Source organism: Tetranychus urticae, chromosome 2 (assembly GCF_039701765.1).
Source record: "Tetranychus urticae isolate SD_2017Ah chromosome 2, NJAU_TeUrti_SD_1.0, whole genome shotgun sequence".
NCBI lineage: Eukaryota > Metazoa > Arthropoda > Arachnida > Trombidiformes > Tetranychidae > Tetranychus > Tetranychus urticae.
Genome location: NC_142959.1, coordinates 10,213,809 through 10,229,814, shown reverse-complemented (window position 1 = coordinate 10,229,814; position 16,006 = coordinate 10,213,809). Strand labels below are relative to the sequence as shown.

Below are 16,006 nucleotides of genomic sequence, written 5' to 3'. Positions count from 1 at the left end.
AATCAATGATAAAAAATAATTAGAAAGGTTAACAAATTCAAAATGAGGTAATTTGACATAAATCGCTGTTGCAAAAGAATAGCACAATTTAATTAATTCAAGTTTTATTGCATTAATAGTGAGTCTGAGCACCATTTTTTTGTATTACTTCTACTAATCTGTTAGTCATAGACATTATAAGATTTTGAATTTTGATTTGATCGAGTAGATTCCACTCAGTTTCAATTGCATTTTTTAGGTCATTTTTGTTATCAAATTGCCTACCATTCTTATAAACTGCCCTCGATAACTCAGCCCAGACATTTTCAATGGGGTTAAGATCAGGACTTCGAGCTGGCCAGTCAATTGTTTTAATTCCATTGTCGATTAACCACTTTTTAGATGATTGAGACACATGAATTGATGCATTATCTTGTTGAAATTCACCGTTAATACCACAAGTTTCATAGATGACAGGCAATAAGAACGATTGAAGTATTTCTTGATAATCAATTGAATTAGATTTGGGTGATACAAATGCTAATTGTGTATTGCCATTGAATGAAATGCCAGCCCATACCATCAAACTTCCACCTCCGAATTGTCTCTTAGAAAAGATCTCTTCGTCCTTCCGAATGTCGCTCCAATAATAATGATAGCCATCTGGTCCATCCAAATTAAACTTTTTTTCATCGGAAAACATAACTTGCATCCATTTGTCTCCATAAGTTATATATTTCTTGGCAAATTCCAATCGTTGTTTCATGTGTTCTGGCGTCAATGGAGGTTTTGATAATCTCTTTTTATGAACGATATGTTCCGCACTTCTCGCTGCTCGATACACTGTTGAACGATGACATTCCAAGTCTAATTTTGCTTTGACATTATTAATTGAGAGTTTTTCATTACTTATAAGTCGTAAAATGTGTCTAGAATCACGTTCACTTAACGATTTCGGGCGTCCAGTTCTTTTAGCTGATCGATAATTATCAGGATCTTTCAAATAGTTTGAAATAGCTTTCCTAGATCGACCCAATTTTTCAGAAATATAAGAAACAGTATGGCCTTCACCATTCAAAGCGATTATTTGGCCAATTTCGATGTCGGTTAGCTCAGTTCCTCGACCCATTACGCAACAAGATAAACACGAAAAAAATTGATAAAATTGTACAAAACTTATTCTATCTTCAAGAATGAACACTATTGACGAAATAACAAATCGAAAATGACCTTCTAAATGCATTTTGACCTTCAATTTATACCTAAAATCCCCTTTGTGCTATTCTTTTGAGACAATTTTACCTGAAGCATTTTCAAGAATTACAATTAATCAGTCATTTGGCTGAAATTTTTGAGTTAATCCCTCTCTAAGCTAATCCCTAGTTCACTAGAAGTCAGATGCCTCAAGAAAAAATCAATTTTTAGAGTAAAAATTCAAAAAATTAACGAAAATTCATGTGTGCTATACTTTTGAAACAGAGTGTATTCCGCAGCTTTATGTGATTTATGGTCTATATGTTTCGATCATAGCCAAAGCCCAAGTAAAACTGGATCAAAAACTGAAGGTAGCTACAAATATTCTCTCATCAAAGTATAGGTAGATTGAGCATTCTCTCATTTTCCCTGTAACTACATTTATTGTAATATTTTAGACTCTGGAAATTCTCGATCGCATTCTTAGTCCTTATTGTGGAGCTAAAATTGGTGATGCATTTAGAGGTGAAAAACTTCTTGCTGTCTATGTAAGTAATTATACTTAATACCTGAGAGCATTTATTCAAACTGTCTTTAATCACGAATCTTTATTTTCATATACAGTACGTTCTTGAAAACGCAAGTACGATCATGTTGCTAATTTGTAATTTGCAGTTCATTTCATCGCAATAATCCATCATATACTATCGGTATACTATTTGAGACTGTAAATCAATGAAGAACGTACAAAATATTATTTAGCAATAAAAGTTAACTATTTAGTACATTTTTTTGACGTAAACTCGATAACACTGACAGTCAAGGATTGTGAGTGAAGGATTTGATGGCATACTTTTGTATAAGTGTTTATTTATTTTCATAAGTTGCACATCACTATTCATCAATGTGAACGCACCCAAGATACCCACAGATCTGAATCTTAAATTAGAGATTCGTACAAGAAAAAGTTCACGCTTGTGACCACTTCAAGTGCTATTAATCAATTAGATAGGTTTCATCCTATCACCTGAAATTACATTAGTGGTGGTGGGAATTCAAGTGAACCCAAGTTTGGGTAAACCTAAAAGATCAATTTAATGAACAATGATTAAAACCCATTTTTAATGGCTCATCGACAAGAACAGAAATCAGAGTTCGACCTCAGCTCTTGCCTATTTAGAGTAAACATTGACTTCTTTTGCACAAATATTTTTGAAAAGTTATTTACTTATTTAAGTTAGATTAGGTTAGGTTAGATAGAGCTTGTAAGCCTGATCCAACTGGTAAAATTTATTTTTGAAGTTTTTGAGTCCATTTTACCTATCATACACTGTGATGCATAGCATTAAGGACACCGCGAATTTCCCAGGAATCAATGAATTTAATCCAATTGAAGGGATTTTTCTTATTGGTATATGTTTATTCACACATTTTAAGCCAGATTAGGCACTCAAAAGTCGGAAATTTCGCTAATTAGCCTCACTAATTGTTAAGCTTCATATGTTGACCATATGGAGTTGATGCATGGTATTAAGGACACTTCATGTTTTGACTATAAATGGCCTTTTTTTCGAGGAATCTGACCATTCCAAGTTATCTATTCTTTGTAATAACATATTTTTCAAAGTTTTTGTTCAATTTTTGAAAGTTCATTGTTTTAAATTAAGTTATATAATGGGTAGAGGTGCAGACATAAGTGATCGAGAAATTGGTCAAATTATGGCTTATCGTGACCAAGGTTTATCGATAAGAGTGATTGCTGATAAAATTGGAAGGTCGAAAAGTGCTGTTGAGAGAGTTATCAACCATCCGGACCAATACAATCAAAATAATCGAAGTGGACCTTCGTATAAATTGAGTGACCGTGATACTCGGCAAGCTTTACGGCTATTATCTAATGATAAAATGTCATGTGCGGAGGTATCAAGAGTCATTGGTGTTGACTGTCATCGTTCAACAGTTTACAGAGCTGCAAAAAGAGCTGAACATATCGATTTCCGACAGCCAAACACCAAACCACCTTTGTCGCCTGAGCATAAGAAGGCAAGACTACAATTTGCAAAAGACCATATCGAATTTGGAGATAAATGGTTAAAGGTGATGTTCTCAGATGAGAAAAGGTTCAATTTGGATGGCCCTGATGGCTACAAATGTCATTGGAGAAACCTGAATACGCCTGAAGTGCAATTTTCTAAACGTCAGTTCGGTGGTGGTGGCGTTATGATATGGGCTGGAATCACTTACAACGGTACTACAGACATAGTTTTTTGCCCTAAAAATGTCAATTCAAGTGGATATATTGATATATTGGAGCAATTCATGGTTCCATCAATCTACGAAATGTGTGGCATCAACCCAATCTTCCAACAAGATAACGCTACAATTCATACCTCTAGAGCTACCAAAGATTGGATTTCGCAAAAGGGTATCGAATTATTGCAATGGCCATCAAGATCACCAGATCTAAACCCAATTGAAAATGTTTGGTCCATTTTAGCAAGAAGAATCTATGGTAAAGGTCGTCAATACAATGCAATCGACGAACTCAAGCAATCAATCGTCCGTGAGTGGCATCAGATTGATCAGTCAATGATTCAAAACAATATAATGTCAATGAAGGATCGTTTAGTTGAGGTCATAGCAAAAAACGGTGGTAGCACTCATTATTAATCTTTAATTAACTAAAATTAATAACTGTCCTTAATGCCATGCAACAAAATTTTTCATGATAAATTTTGATTATTTAAATTAAATTAAAACTAACTAACCAATATGGTTAATACTTAGTAAAATAACTAATCATTGCTCAAAAAACATGAATTGATTGAAAAATAATAAAAATTTCACGAATTATCGTGAAATAATTAAGATTCTCAAGTGTCCCTAATGCATCACAGTGTACCTTTCATGAGATTGGAATAATTAGATCATTAATTCATGTTAATTTTGCTGCATGATAATGATGATTTTGACAAAAGCATTCTTTTCAGATCAATATTTTCCCCTAAACTTTCTTCATTTATTTCAAAATAATCAAATCAAACTTTTGGAACTCAAGTCAACATCAATAACAATCGCAAAGTTGGAGTAGGATTCAAAGCGATGAAAGTTTTTTAGAAAGTAATGCAGACTTGGTGATATCTCATTACCACTTGATCAAGAAAAGTGCCAAGCCTGGATTGATTTGTTATTGTTTGCTCTTCAATCACATATTCATACTCATACTTGTGCCAACGTTTTTTTTTTAGCCACATTTTTCACTCCGGAATTGGTTAACTTGTTAGTACTGATAGCATCTGTGGCTATGTTGACATGGGAAAGCATGGTCACACAGAAGCAATTGCCACTGAAGTTTTAGTTTTCAGATAGAGAGAATTGGATAGCAGATAGAAACAAATATGCTCATATTATTTCTTACCTCGAGGCGGATTCACCACAGAAATCCTTAAAAAATAGTCTAGGAGAATTTAGAAGTTTCAATCAAATCAGTATTGTTGCAACCGTTTGTTATGGACACTCGGTGAACCGAGCACTAGCTCGTTTGTTGTGAGCATTAATTCTCTTTCATTTCAATTTTCTGGCAATACGATAGCTTTTCTTTATGATATTCCTCACATTTTCAAATTGATAAGGAATCACTGGTTGACTAAACCATTGTCTCTAGAAAATGCTGAGAGAATCATAAAATGGACAGATTTAACTAGTTATCTCTGTCCTTGAATAAAAGCTGCCTTCTCCCAGTGCCTAAAGCTGACAGCTTTGCACCTTGAACATAAGGGAAGAGCGAGAATGCGAGTAAAGTTGGCAGCCCAAGTTTTCTCGCATTCACTTGCAGCTTTGGTTCCTCATGGAATCGAGCGAGTGTTACCAGAGGATCCATATAGGTTGCCAGCAACTTTCCTATCAATGATGGATAAATTGTCCAATTTTCTCAACTCGTAATCGATCTCGTTGCAAAACGGCAAACCATGGAAGACTGCTTTGTGAAAAGACGACAACAATATGAGGTATTTGAACCATATGCTTGAATTGCTTACATCAAACTCAATAGCTTATGTCTAACCTCATAATGCAGAAGGAAACAGACGAAGCAAACCAACTTGTGTGAATATGCTTTCCCACACAATACGAAGGATGCTAAACGTATCTCAATTCTTGTTTAATTATGGTTTCAGTTGAGTTTACACCAGAAGGTTTAATCAAGACATATTAGAAAACCACTTTGCAACAAGTTTGGCAACAAAATCAATATTTCACCACAACAAATTATCAAAAATATTCCGGAATACCATCATATGTCTTGATGCCAATTTACCTCGATCATCAAATTGCGAACCAGAAAAGGATGTCTCGCTTATTTCAGACGCGTCAAAAAAATTACTTTTGTTACTTCAATTTCTCGCAATTATTCCATACTTGATTAATTTAAATTGTTAGTTGCAATACAATACCCAGAGAACAGCAGCAATATGTTGAAAAACAATCATATTATTCAAGATTATGTACGATCTATTCATTTTTCTGCTCAAGACATGAATTTTCTTATTCAAAAAAAGTTCGATTAATTCAAGTGCATTGCAGTTAACTGTATGAGAGGAACAGAATAAAACATCTTTATCAAGAGTATTCTTAATAATATTTCTAACCACAATTAATATGAAAACAATTAATTTGTAAACGTTTTTATTTGGATCTCATAACAACAGTCAATAAATTGATAACCTGACCAAATATCCCGATTGACTTTATTTCACTTTTTGTTTTGATTTGTAGACGAGATCCTTGTTTGAGTGAAAGCTTGATTAACTTTATCTTGTTCGAACGTTTAAGGTGAAAAATGATTATATCGTTTAAGTAAATAATACGTATTTATATTTTGGCCCGATGATGATCTTGGCTTTGGTCCCATTTTACTTCAAAGGTCGTTAGCTGTCTCTATTAATGGCACGGTTGAAAGTCTGTACAACAATTTTCTGTTTCCTGAAGGAATTAAAGGAATTGCTGATGCTGTTGATATGATTAAGTCGGGAACTGCTCCATCCATCGCACAAACAGAGGAAGGTGCCTCATACGATCCTATGTTGAATAAAGATGAACTGTGTCGTTTACCTGTTGGCTCATTAACAGGATTAAAGTTGCATAATTTTATTAGAGGTATGGATAAAGTTCCTGGTTCATGTCTTTAAACAGTTCAACAATAATTTCATCTGTTATTAAGTTTAATAAAAAATCGATCCAATGTTATCGTTTGCTAATGGTCGTTTCATAGTCTTTGTATACGCCGTTCTCAATAAATCAATGTTCTCGCCGAATCAATAAGTCGATTAATTCCCTACCCAGTTAAAAATTTAATTAAGAGATCTTTTGGTTTATTAAGTGATAATGACAGTGATGAAGAGATTATTAAATCCCTTCAAGTCCTGGAAAATATTGGATTAGGACTGATAATATCCCGTCGAGGGTACAGTCAAGATGAAACATCATATGTCCAACCACATTTCCATTTCAACAATAATCTTATTCGTTTTGTTTCAATTCTTAATTTCATAAGGTTTTGTCTAATCCTGATTTACAAGAAAAATGATAATCTGAGTATTTTGCTGGGCAATCCATTCTTTCATGAAAATACCAATGACATTATGATATACTATGTCATTGGCGGAGGCATCACACTGTTTTTATTGCGAGAATATATTTTGTACCTTGAAGAGACTGAAGCTTACGCGTTAATATCTATTCTTCGAGACATAAAGGTTTCAGGTTTCGACAAAATTATGCTCAGGTTGACAACCAAACAGTGTAAATTGTTCCGCTCTACTTTCCATATTTTAATCACGATATGGATCAGATGGATTTATTGTACATTTATTTGTATTCCCTTTGTTTTAATCAGTTTGCGTCTTCAAAACCAAGCAATAGTCAATAGCGGTCCAGCAATGTATATTTCATCTTTTTGTTGGATAATTTTAGAATCTTGTGCTTTTGTCTTTATATTTGGTGGTTTGTTGACTATAGGAGCTCACATGTGTGTCTCAGTTCCTCTGTACTTATTCCGGTTGAAAAGCTTAATTGAATTGTTAAAAAGAGTCAAGAGTAAACAATTTATCGATGGCTCTTTTATTAAAGGCATGAATACAGACGTGATCAGTTATATGAATGAGTTTGATGAAATTATCGCTAAAAACCGTTACATTTATTTTTTTCTTTTCATAATTATCTCATTTGGAGCTGATACTGCGATCTTCTTGGGACTATTCACTAAGCGTCATTCTAATTGGGTATCAAATATGCTTGTAATCTGGGGTCTAATTATACTATTTATAACTGGAAGTGTTGTTTATGCCGGTGGAGCTTTTTTGGATCAGGTATGCAAACTAATTGATTCAAGTATTGAACTTCAGATTTCTTTCGTATTTCTATTCTGTTTTCATTCTTATTCCCCAGCTTTATGTGATTGATGGTCTATATGTTTCGATCATAGCCAAAGCCCAACAAAAACTGGATCAAAAACTGAAGGTAGCTACAAATATTCTCTCATCAAAGTATAGGTAGATTGAGCATTCTCTCATTTTCCCTGTAACTACATTTATTTTAGACTCTGGAAATTCTCGATCGTATTCTTAGTCCTTATTCCGGAGCTAAAATTGGTGATGCATTTAGAGGGGAAAAACTTCTTGCTGTCTATGTAAGTAATTATACTTAATACCTGAGAGTATTTATTTAAATTGTTTTTAACCACGAATCTTTGTTTTCAATGCAGTACGTTCTTGAAAACGCAAGTACGATTATGTTGCTGATTTGTAATTTGCAGCTCATTTCATCGCAATAATCCATCATATACTATCGGTATACTATTCACGACTGTGAATCAATGAAGAATGTACAAAATATTATTTAGCAATAAAATTTAACTATTTAGTATATCTTTTTTTGACATAAACTCGATAACACTGAGTGAAGGATTTGATGGCGTACTTTTGTATAAGGGTTTATTTATTTTCATAAGTCAAACAGCACTAGTCATCGATGTGAACGCACCTTAAATACCCACAGATCTGAATCTTAAATTAAAATCAATCGTGAGATTCGGTGTTGGTCAAATTGAGCAAAAAGATTTGAGCAAAATCCGTTTGCGCTAAGAAGATTTGAGCAAATTTTGCTCAAAAATTGTTGATAATTTTCAGAGATCATTCTTAAATTTTTAGATCATTCAAGATCCTACAAAAAATATATCATATTAATTTTATAATCGCTAATAACATCTAATGAATGGTCAAAATCAATAGAACTGTCGATAAACTGAAAAAAGTGTTGAAACATTGGTGTGTACCAACAATTTTTATCCACGAATGATAAGTTTAAGCTCTAACTTTTACGGCCACAGAAAGCAGTCGATCTAACTGAAAATCGAAGTGATCGGCTGTACGTTTTCTGATTTTTCATCGAAATTTACATCATTTAATTGAGTTTGATGAAAAATCTGCTTCCATAATTGAACAAAAGCCGGTGAAAGTTTCAACTTTGATCTCGATTATCGCAAAAACTAAACCTGAGTTTAAAATTGTGTTTGCTCTAATCAGTTTTGCTCTTAAATGTCTTAGCGCAAAAGGTTTTTGCTCAAAGCTCTTTGCTCAAAATAACCCAAATCGTGAGATTCGTATAAGAAAAAGTTCACGATTGTGACCACCTCAAGTGCTAATTAATCAATTAGACAGGTTTCATCCTATCACCTAAATTACATTAGTAGTGGTGGGGATACACGTGAACCCAAGTTTGGGTAAACCTAAAAGTTCAATTTTATGAACAATGATTAAAATCGATTTTTAATGGCTTTTCATTGACATGAACAGAAATCAGATTTCGACCTCAGCTCTTGCCTATTTAGAGTAAACACGACTACTTTTTGCACAAACATTTTGATAAGGGCACCTTTATTTCAACGGTTAGATAGCGCTTGTAAGTCTAGTCTAACTGTCAAAATTTATTTTTGAATAAGTCCATTTTACCTATAATACCTCATATTGCTTTAATACCTTTCATGAGGTGGGAATAATTATATTATTAATTCATGTTTATTTAACTGCAAATGATAATCTTGAAAAAGCATTATTTTCAGATCAATCTTTCACCTGATCTTTCTTCACTTATTTTAAAATAATGAATTCAAACTTTCGGAACTCAAGTCAACATCAGTAACAATCGAAAAGTTGGAGTAGGATCTGGTGTATTCAAGCGATGAAACTTTTTTAAAAAGTGCTGAACAATTTGGTGAAGCTTGTTGGAAAGAAGTCAACCTCATGACCGAGTTGACCTAAGAAGAGTCATAACAGACGTAACCAACAGAACACAAGCAACAATCATTTAATTTGATTGAACCGTCCTTTAAAATTTTCATAATAATCATCACCAAGCATAAAATATAAAAGTACCAAAAGTTATTAATTCACAAAATACCGGTGACAACGATGAATCTTTTTTAACCTTTATTTCATCTGCTAATTCAAAATAGAGTGAACAAGAGACTGATGATATTGATGATATTGAGGGAGGGAAAGAGAGAGATGATAAATATGTGATAAACAGGGCTTTTCATTTTCTATGCTGTTTGCATACTTTTTATCTATGTTTTATGCAACTGATAATGCAAAAATTTATGTAAGATTATGAGTCAAATATGACCAAAAAATGACAAAATATGCAATTTAATTTATTAACATTAACTTTGTCAAACCAATTGGCAAAAACAATCAAAGTTGAGTTGAATTGTAATGTAAAATGAAATACATTCTTAAATTTTCTTGAGTGAAACTCAACCGATTTTCACGTAAAAAGCTTTTATACTTTGAAAAACATCTTTCAATTGATGCAGTTGTAAGAGGAGCAAAGTTGAAACAAGCTAATTCCTCAGATGAAAAATTCAATTGCTGGTCAGGAATTTCATTATAATTTATAATTTGGTTGATTTTTCTGATTACTTTTAAGTCAGGGTTATTTTGAATTACTCTATCAAATTTTTGATTGATATTAATGGCAATTGGCGCTGTAACATTGAAAAGTTCAGTTTTACAGCAATCTAGAACTTCGAATGCTCTTTTGAGTGTTAAATTTTCAGTTTGCAAGTTCTTGATTATGTCAACTAAGAATAGATAATTATTTTTAACAAAAGCAAGATCGTATTTTAAAGTTTCGTTATTGATGATTCTTTTTAACTGAGCAATTGAAACAGCTTCATCTTCATCTAAGAGTGAAACAACTTCAGCAAAATCATCTAAGTTTTGATGATACTGGGTGACCAGTGGGGTTTGATAATTATAAAAGGTCCTTTATTTTTCAAAATAGAAAGAAAAAGCTAGAGTATTACATATTAAAATGTAGAGAAATACTTGAAGTTACGCATAAATATGCTCAAAGTGATCGCCATTGGTGTTGGCACAAGCTTCTAGCCGTCTAGCAAAGGAGTCATATACATTCTCCAGCATCGTTTCAGTGACCTCAGAAAGTCGGTTTTTAATGGCCTTTTCTAGGTCAGTTATGGTTTTTGGAGAATCCTTGTATACCCCATCTTTCAAAAAACCCCATAGGAAGAAGTCACAAGGGTTTAGGTCTGGGCTATAGGGCGGCCATTCCATACCTCCGTTGCAAAATTTGGGATATCCTAATCCGATGACATGGGTACCAAACTTGTTATGAAGTGTCTCAAAGACTTCCTTGGTTCGATGGGGTGTCGCACCATCCTGCATAAACCAGCTTGAGGTCGAAACTTGGTTTTTGCCACACCATGGGAAAAATGACCTTTTTAGCAGTGTATTATAAGAGTCCCCAGTGACTGTATTCCTGAAGAATGTTATGAAAATCTTGTGCCGGGTTATCGCTGCCCACGCTGTCAAGCGAATCGGGTGCGCAGATTTCGATTGAAAATACTCAGGACGCTCCGAACCCCAGAAACGGAAATTCTGTTTATTGACATATCCATCAAGATGGAAATGCGCCTCATCACTGAAAATAATATCTTCATGATTAAATTGAGAGGTTTCAATCATTTGGTAAACTTGCGAAGAAAAAGCAGTCCGTTTTTCCATTGCAGCAGGAGTCAGTTTTTGTCCAACACTAATTTTATAAGGGAACATTTTTAGAAACCTACGCAGCATAACCCTTAGTGTTTCACGTGGAATGCCTAATTTTTGACCGGCTCTTCGAAGAGAATCCTTAGGATTTTCTTGGAAGTGTTTTTCAACAATTTCCAGATTTTCGGGTGTTGTGACGGTATAACTTGGTCCTGGTTGGTCATAACGTTTGTCATCAAAGGAAGCAGTCGTGGTGAATTTTTCAACGTATCTGCATAATAATCAAACAGAAAAAAGATTAATAAGGAGTGTTGGAAAGTAAAAAACGAAAAAAGCTTAAAAAAGCGTAAAAATCAAAATCTTTCATGTTGAATTACTCACCTTCTGAGGGTTATGTCTGAAACTGGCAGATCTTTTCCATATTTTGTGTGTATTTTGCGTATAGCAGCACTAACATTTTTACTATTTACGAAGTAAAATTCAATTAAATCAACTTTTATTTGAATAAGCTCATCCATGTTTAAAGATTTGAAATGTTAATTAAACTGACTAAAACTGTGGTCAAACAAAACTTCAAGTATTTCCGTATCCGATGATATACAAAAGTGGTGACCTCTACCGTTTCCCTAGGAAAAAAAGCCCTACTTCTAATTATCACACCCCATTGGCCACCCTGTAATATTCAATGGCACTTAACCATGTTCCCCATCTAGTTGTTATTGGTCTTGGTGGTAAATTGAGATCAGGCTTCATAGTTCGAAGTAATGTTTGTCTAACTGGAGCTTTGAGGAAAACTTTTTTACCAGTTGAAATTAGTTTATCGAGGTTGGAAAAATTATCTCGAATCAATTCACAAACTCGATGAATTCCATGAGCTAAACAAGTTACATGAATCATCTTAGGATACAACATTTTCATTCCATCAGCTGCTTTTTTCATGTAAGCTGCACCATCAGTAATGAAATAGAGGAAAGCATCATATTCAACCCCATTAGGCCACATCAGTTTGAGAGCATCATTAACGCATTGAAATATTACCGAATGATTAACATTGGAAACAAAACTAATATTGAGTAAAATTGGTTTTCCTTCAATTGTTGAATCCAATTTACCAGCTAAAACAGCAACAACATTTTGACCTTTTTTATCCTGCGTTTCATCGATTGAAACCCAAATTTTGCTTCCTCTAAAATGTTCAACAACTTTGGCAAGGTTCATATTAAACTCAGTATTGAGTTGCCGTCGTAATGATGATTCAGATGGTAAGGTTTTACCAGTCCATTTAGTCATGAAATTACGAAAAATTTCATTATTAATTTTATATGGAGCAATATCAGCAGAAATCAGGGCATTGAATAAATCCTTATTGAATTGAAACTGTTCAGATGAAGGGTCAATTTCATCTGAATTCAATGCATTAGTAGCATAAAGAGCACGTTGATGATTCGCAGTTTTGATATGTTGAGACAATTGGAAAGGTCGACTAATGTTCAATAACTTATTACAAAAAACACATTTGACACTTTGGCCAATCAAACAAAAAGCTTCACCAAACTTTGCAATGTAAGTTTTCAATCTTGCAATTAGTTGATCATCAGTTTCATCCATTTTAATATTTTAATGAAAATTGCAATGAAACAAATAACAAAATAGGTAAAATGTAAATGAGAATTAAACAATCAAATCAAAGCCTTATAAAGGAATCAATTCAAAATTAGAAGCCCAGAAATTGCAAAAAATTTAGTTTTTCCATCATCAAATTATGCATCGAATTGAATTTCTCATCATTCACTAAGATTGCTTCAACAAAAATTGTTCAGTAAAAATTGAAAATCTCATTTTTATTGGTCAAAATCGGTCATTTAAAGACTTTGCTCATCATTAGATGAAAATGAAAAGAAAAAGGAATGTTTGTTTTGTTTTGATTTAAACTTTTTTATGATTCTTTAAGATCTTTTATGCAAGATTAATTCATTTTATGTAAACCAAAAATTTCATTGCAGTGCATAATCTTTATGCTGATAACCGAAAGATAGACTTGCATAGAAAATGAAAAGCCCTGGTGATAAAACTTTGGTTATATTTATCATAATCTTACAAAAATCCATTTGCTTCTCTGTTTTCATTTAGCTCACTTTGTAACCAACTCACCACATTAATCATCTCTTTCTTTCTCTATCTTCTCATCTTCTCATCTGTCTTCCTCACTCCTCCTTTAATACCTGTGTGACTATCACGTTGGCCCATTGAACTGCTTATAAATAGTCTACCTTGTAACATTTTTTACCTGTTTACACTGTTAACCGATAACCCAACATAACCAGATAACAATTAACATTGGACAATGCACGACTATTTGCCAGGTTTTAATTTTCATCGTAACGGGTAAACAAATTACTTTTATTACTTTAATTTCTCGCAATTACTTCCATACTTTATTAATTTAAATTTTTAATTGTAATACAATAACCAGATAACAGCAGCAATATGTTCAAAAACATATTCAAAATATTCAAGATTATGTACGATATCTATTCATTTTTATGCTCAAGACATGACTTTTTATTCAAAAATAGGTCAATTAATTCAAGTGCATTGCAGTTAACTGTATTAGATTGGGCAATTCAATATATTTTCAAGTTCATAAAACTTTACCGAAATGATTTTGTTATGATAAATTTTTTCTTGGTTTTAATCGGAAAATTTTTTTTGTAAGATGTTAACAATTAAACAATTGGTCGTTTCAAACAAGCAAAATGGTCTCAAAATATTCCTAAAAAATCATTTGTATGCTGATATGAAACAGAAAAAATCTAGAATAAATCTTTATCAAGAATATTCTTTGCCTTTCTCTAATAATATTTTATTAACAATTAATATGAAAACAATTAATTTGTAAACGTGTCTATTTGGATCTCATAACAACAGTCAATAAATTGATAACTTGACCAAATATCCTCATTGACTTTATTTCACTTTTTGTTTTGATTTGTAGACGAGATTCTTGTTTGAGTGAAATTGTTTGATTACATTTTGTTTCAACGTTTAACGTGAAAAATGATTATATCTTTTAAGTACATAATACGTTTTTATCTGCCGTTAATGGGATCGTGTGGCTTTCAATTTGTTTCCCATAAGACAAACCAACAGTTGATTAGTTTGAGGCAACAATATTCAAAACATTTTGTGTAATAACATTAAATTTTCTGGTTCTTTGCCCGTTAATTAAAAGGAATTAAAAGGAATTAAAAGGAGTAAAGGGCGCTTGAACAACATCTAACAGCAACAATCGCAGTTATAATTTGATATTTTATTTCGGTAAGTGTTTGTCCATATTAAACTGTCATTGAGCGATGTACTTCTCTATTCATTATCTGGATACATCACATTTCAGGCTTATTGGTTAATTAAACAATAAATCTCTTCTTTATCATCTCAATATTTCACAGCAATTTATATTTGATGATTTTATTATTACATTATTGTTATATTCGATTGAATGGAATCTTTCTGAAATGAATTGATCCAGGTAATCTTGGAGAGTTTAACTCTTGAAGAGATTGCACTTTCAGATGTTGATCACTGTGAGATGAATCTGGTTAATCAAGTGCTCTGTAAGTACTCAAAAACGTTTCTGTCTCCTCCTTATCAGCCTGGTTGGTCTTGGTTGGAAAATACTCAGCAAATTGCCTGATCATCAAAGGATGGATCAAGTCACGTCTTTAGGTCTTATCTGAGGCTAAATACTTGGCACAATCAATTGATTCATCCGATTTATTGCCATAGAGAACCACTCGAGCGCCTTTTTGTTCACTCCTGGTGGCAATCTTTCATTTTGAATATGACAGTGATATCTTTTAATTTAAACACCCGCACTGCATAAGCTGAGGCTACTCTAACCTTGCCACCAGAAGGGCATACAATTTCATCATAACCCTGTTCCTTTACCTGGTCGATAAAAAAATAAGAGTAAACAATCATCAATCCATTAAAATGATAAGCACAGAGCCAAGAAAATGAATTGATAATATTAATTGAGATGCAAGTCATCGTTCTGGTTCATCTTTTAACCCGGCTGATACTCACTTCTAAAGTGACTTACAATCTGATTCTCAGCCAAGTAACATTATTATGATGTTTATAAATTCCTCTGAAGGTTATTAACAATAACTGGTAACTTACTAATTTGCATGATGGACCAATTCCTCTGATTTTGAATGAACCGCCGGGCTGATTATTATTCAATTTGGGATAAACTGGATAATTATTGGATTGGCCATTGGAGTGTCCACTGCATGAAAAATTTTCAACCAAAAGTAATTTAATGCGATGTTGGATCAAGTTTAACATCAGAGGAACACATTCTCAGCTCGTGGATTCAACAAGTTATTTATTTACCTTTTCCTAAAGCTTTCCTTTAGTTGAGCAGCTTAACTTCAGTATGAACGATGAAGCACTTCGAGAAAGCAATTAAAACTATAATCAAAAAGATGATCGAAAGTTTAAATGTTAACAAAAAATAAGAAAGTTTATTCAAAAGGTAATTCTTTCGTACTTTCACCGTTTCAGACATCAACGGTTGACAGTGGATTCAATTTTGACAGATTGATGTAATTAAATGACTACTTTTTAAAGGTAATCAAGACAACTGACTGACTGTGAAGTCTTTTGATACGAATCTTGACAGATATGGATCAAGAATCTTATGATCTAATCTAAAGATCTGTACCGTTTAAATTAGATATACCTGATCATTGATTAAAATCAGT

At 33.0% G+C, this 16,006-nt stretch overlaps 1 protein-coding gene and 1 long non-coding RNA gene across 2 annotated transcripts; one reads left to right on the top strand and one right to left on the bottom strand.

Annotated features, from left to right (window-relative positions):
• The first annotated feature begins 7,110 nt into the window (after positions 1-7,110).
• On the top strand, positions 7,111-8,257 carry LOC112538614 (uncharacterized). Its single transcript, XM_025160371.2, has 4 exons — positions 7,111-7,538; positions 7,618-7,689; positions 7,769-7,858; positions 7,934-8,257. Exons 1-4 carry the CDS (start codon positions 7,197-7,199, stop codon positions 8,000-8,002), a joined length of 573 nt encoding a protein of 190 aa, XP_025016139.2. The 5' UTR covers positions 7,111-7,196; the 3' UTR covers positions 8,003-8,257.
• A 6,251-nt stretch (positions 8,258-14,508) lies between these two features.
• Positions 14,509-15,824, bottom strand: LOC107359590 (uncharacterized). The gene is made up of 3 exons (XR_001568121.3): positions 15,636-15,824; positions 15,420-15,528; positions 14,509-15,185 (listed from the first exon to the last, which is right to left on the bottom strand). It is a non-coding gene; the product is annotated as an uncharacterized LOC107359590 (long non-coding RNA).
• Positions 15,825-16,006: the final 182 nt, after the last annotated feature.

What these genes read in the sequence shown, in the direction of transcription:
- LOC112538614 (XM_025160371.2), top strand. Translation starts at nt 7,197, where the DNA reads ATGTGTGTCTCAGTTCCTCTGTACTTATTCCGGTTGAAAAGCTTAATT. An exon ending in AACTGGATCAAAAACTGAAG is followed by an intron (nt 7,690 to 7,768) that starts GTAGCTACAAAT and finishes CATTTATTTTAG; the next exon opens with ACTCTGGAAATTCTCGATCG. An exon ending in AAAAACTTCTTGCTGTCTAT is followed by an intron (nt 7,859 to 7,933) that starts GTAAGTAATTAT and finishes TTTTCAATGCAG; the next exon opens with TACGTTCTTGAAAACGCAAG.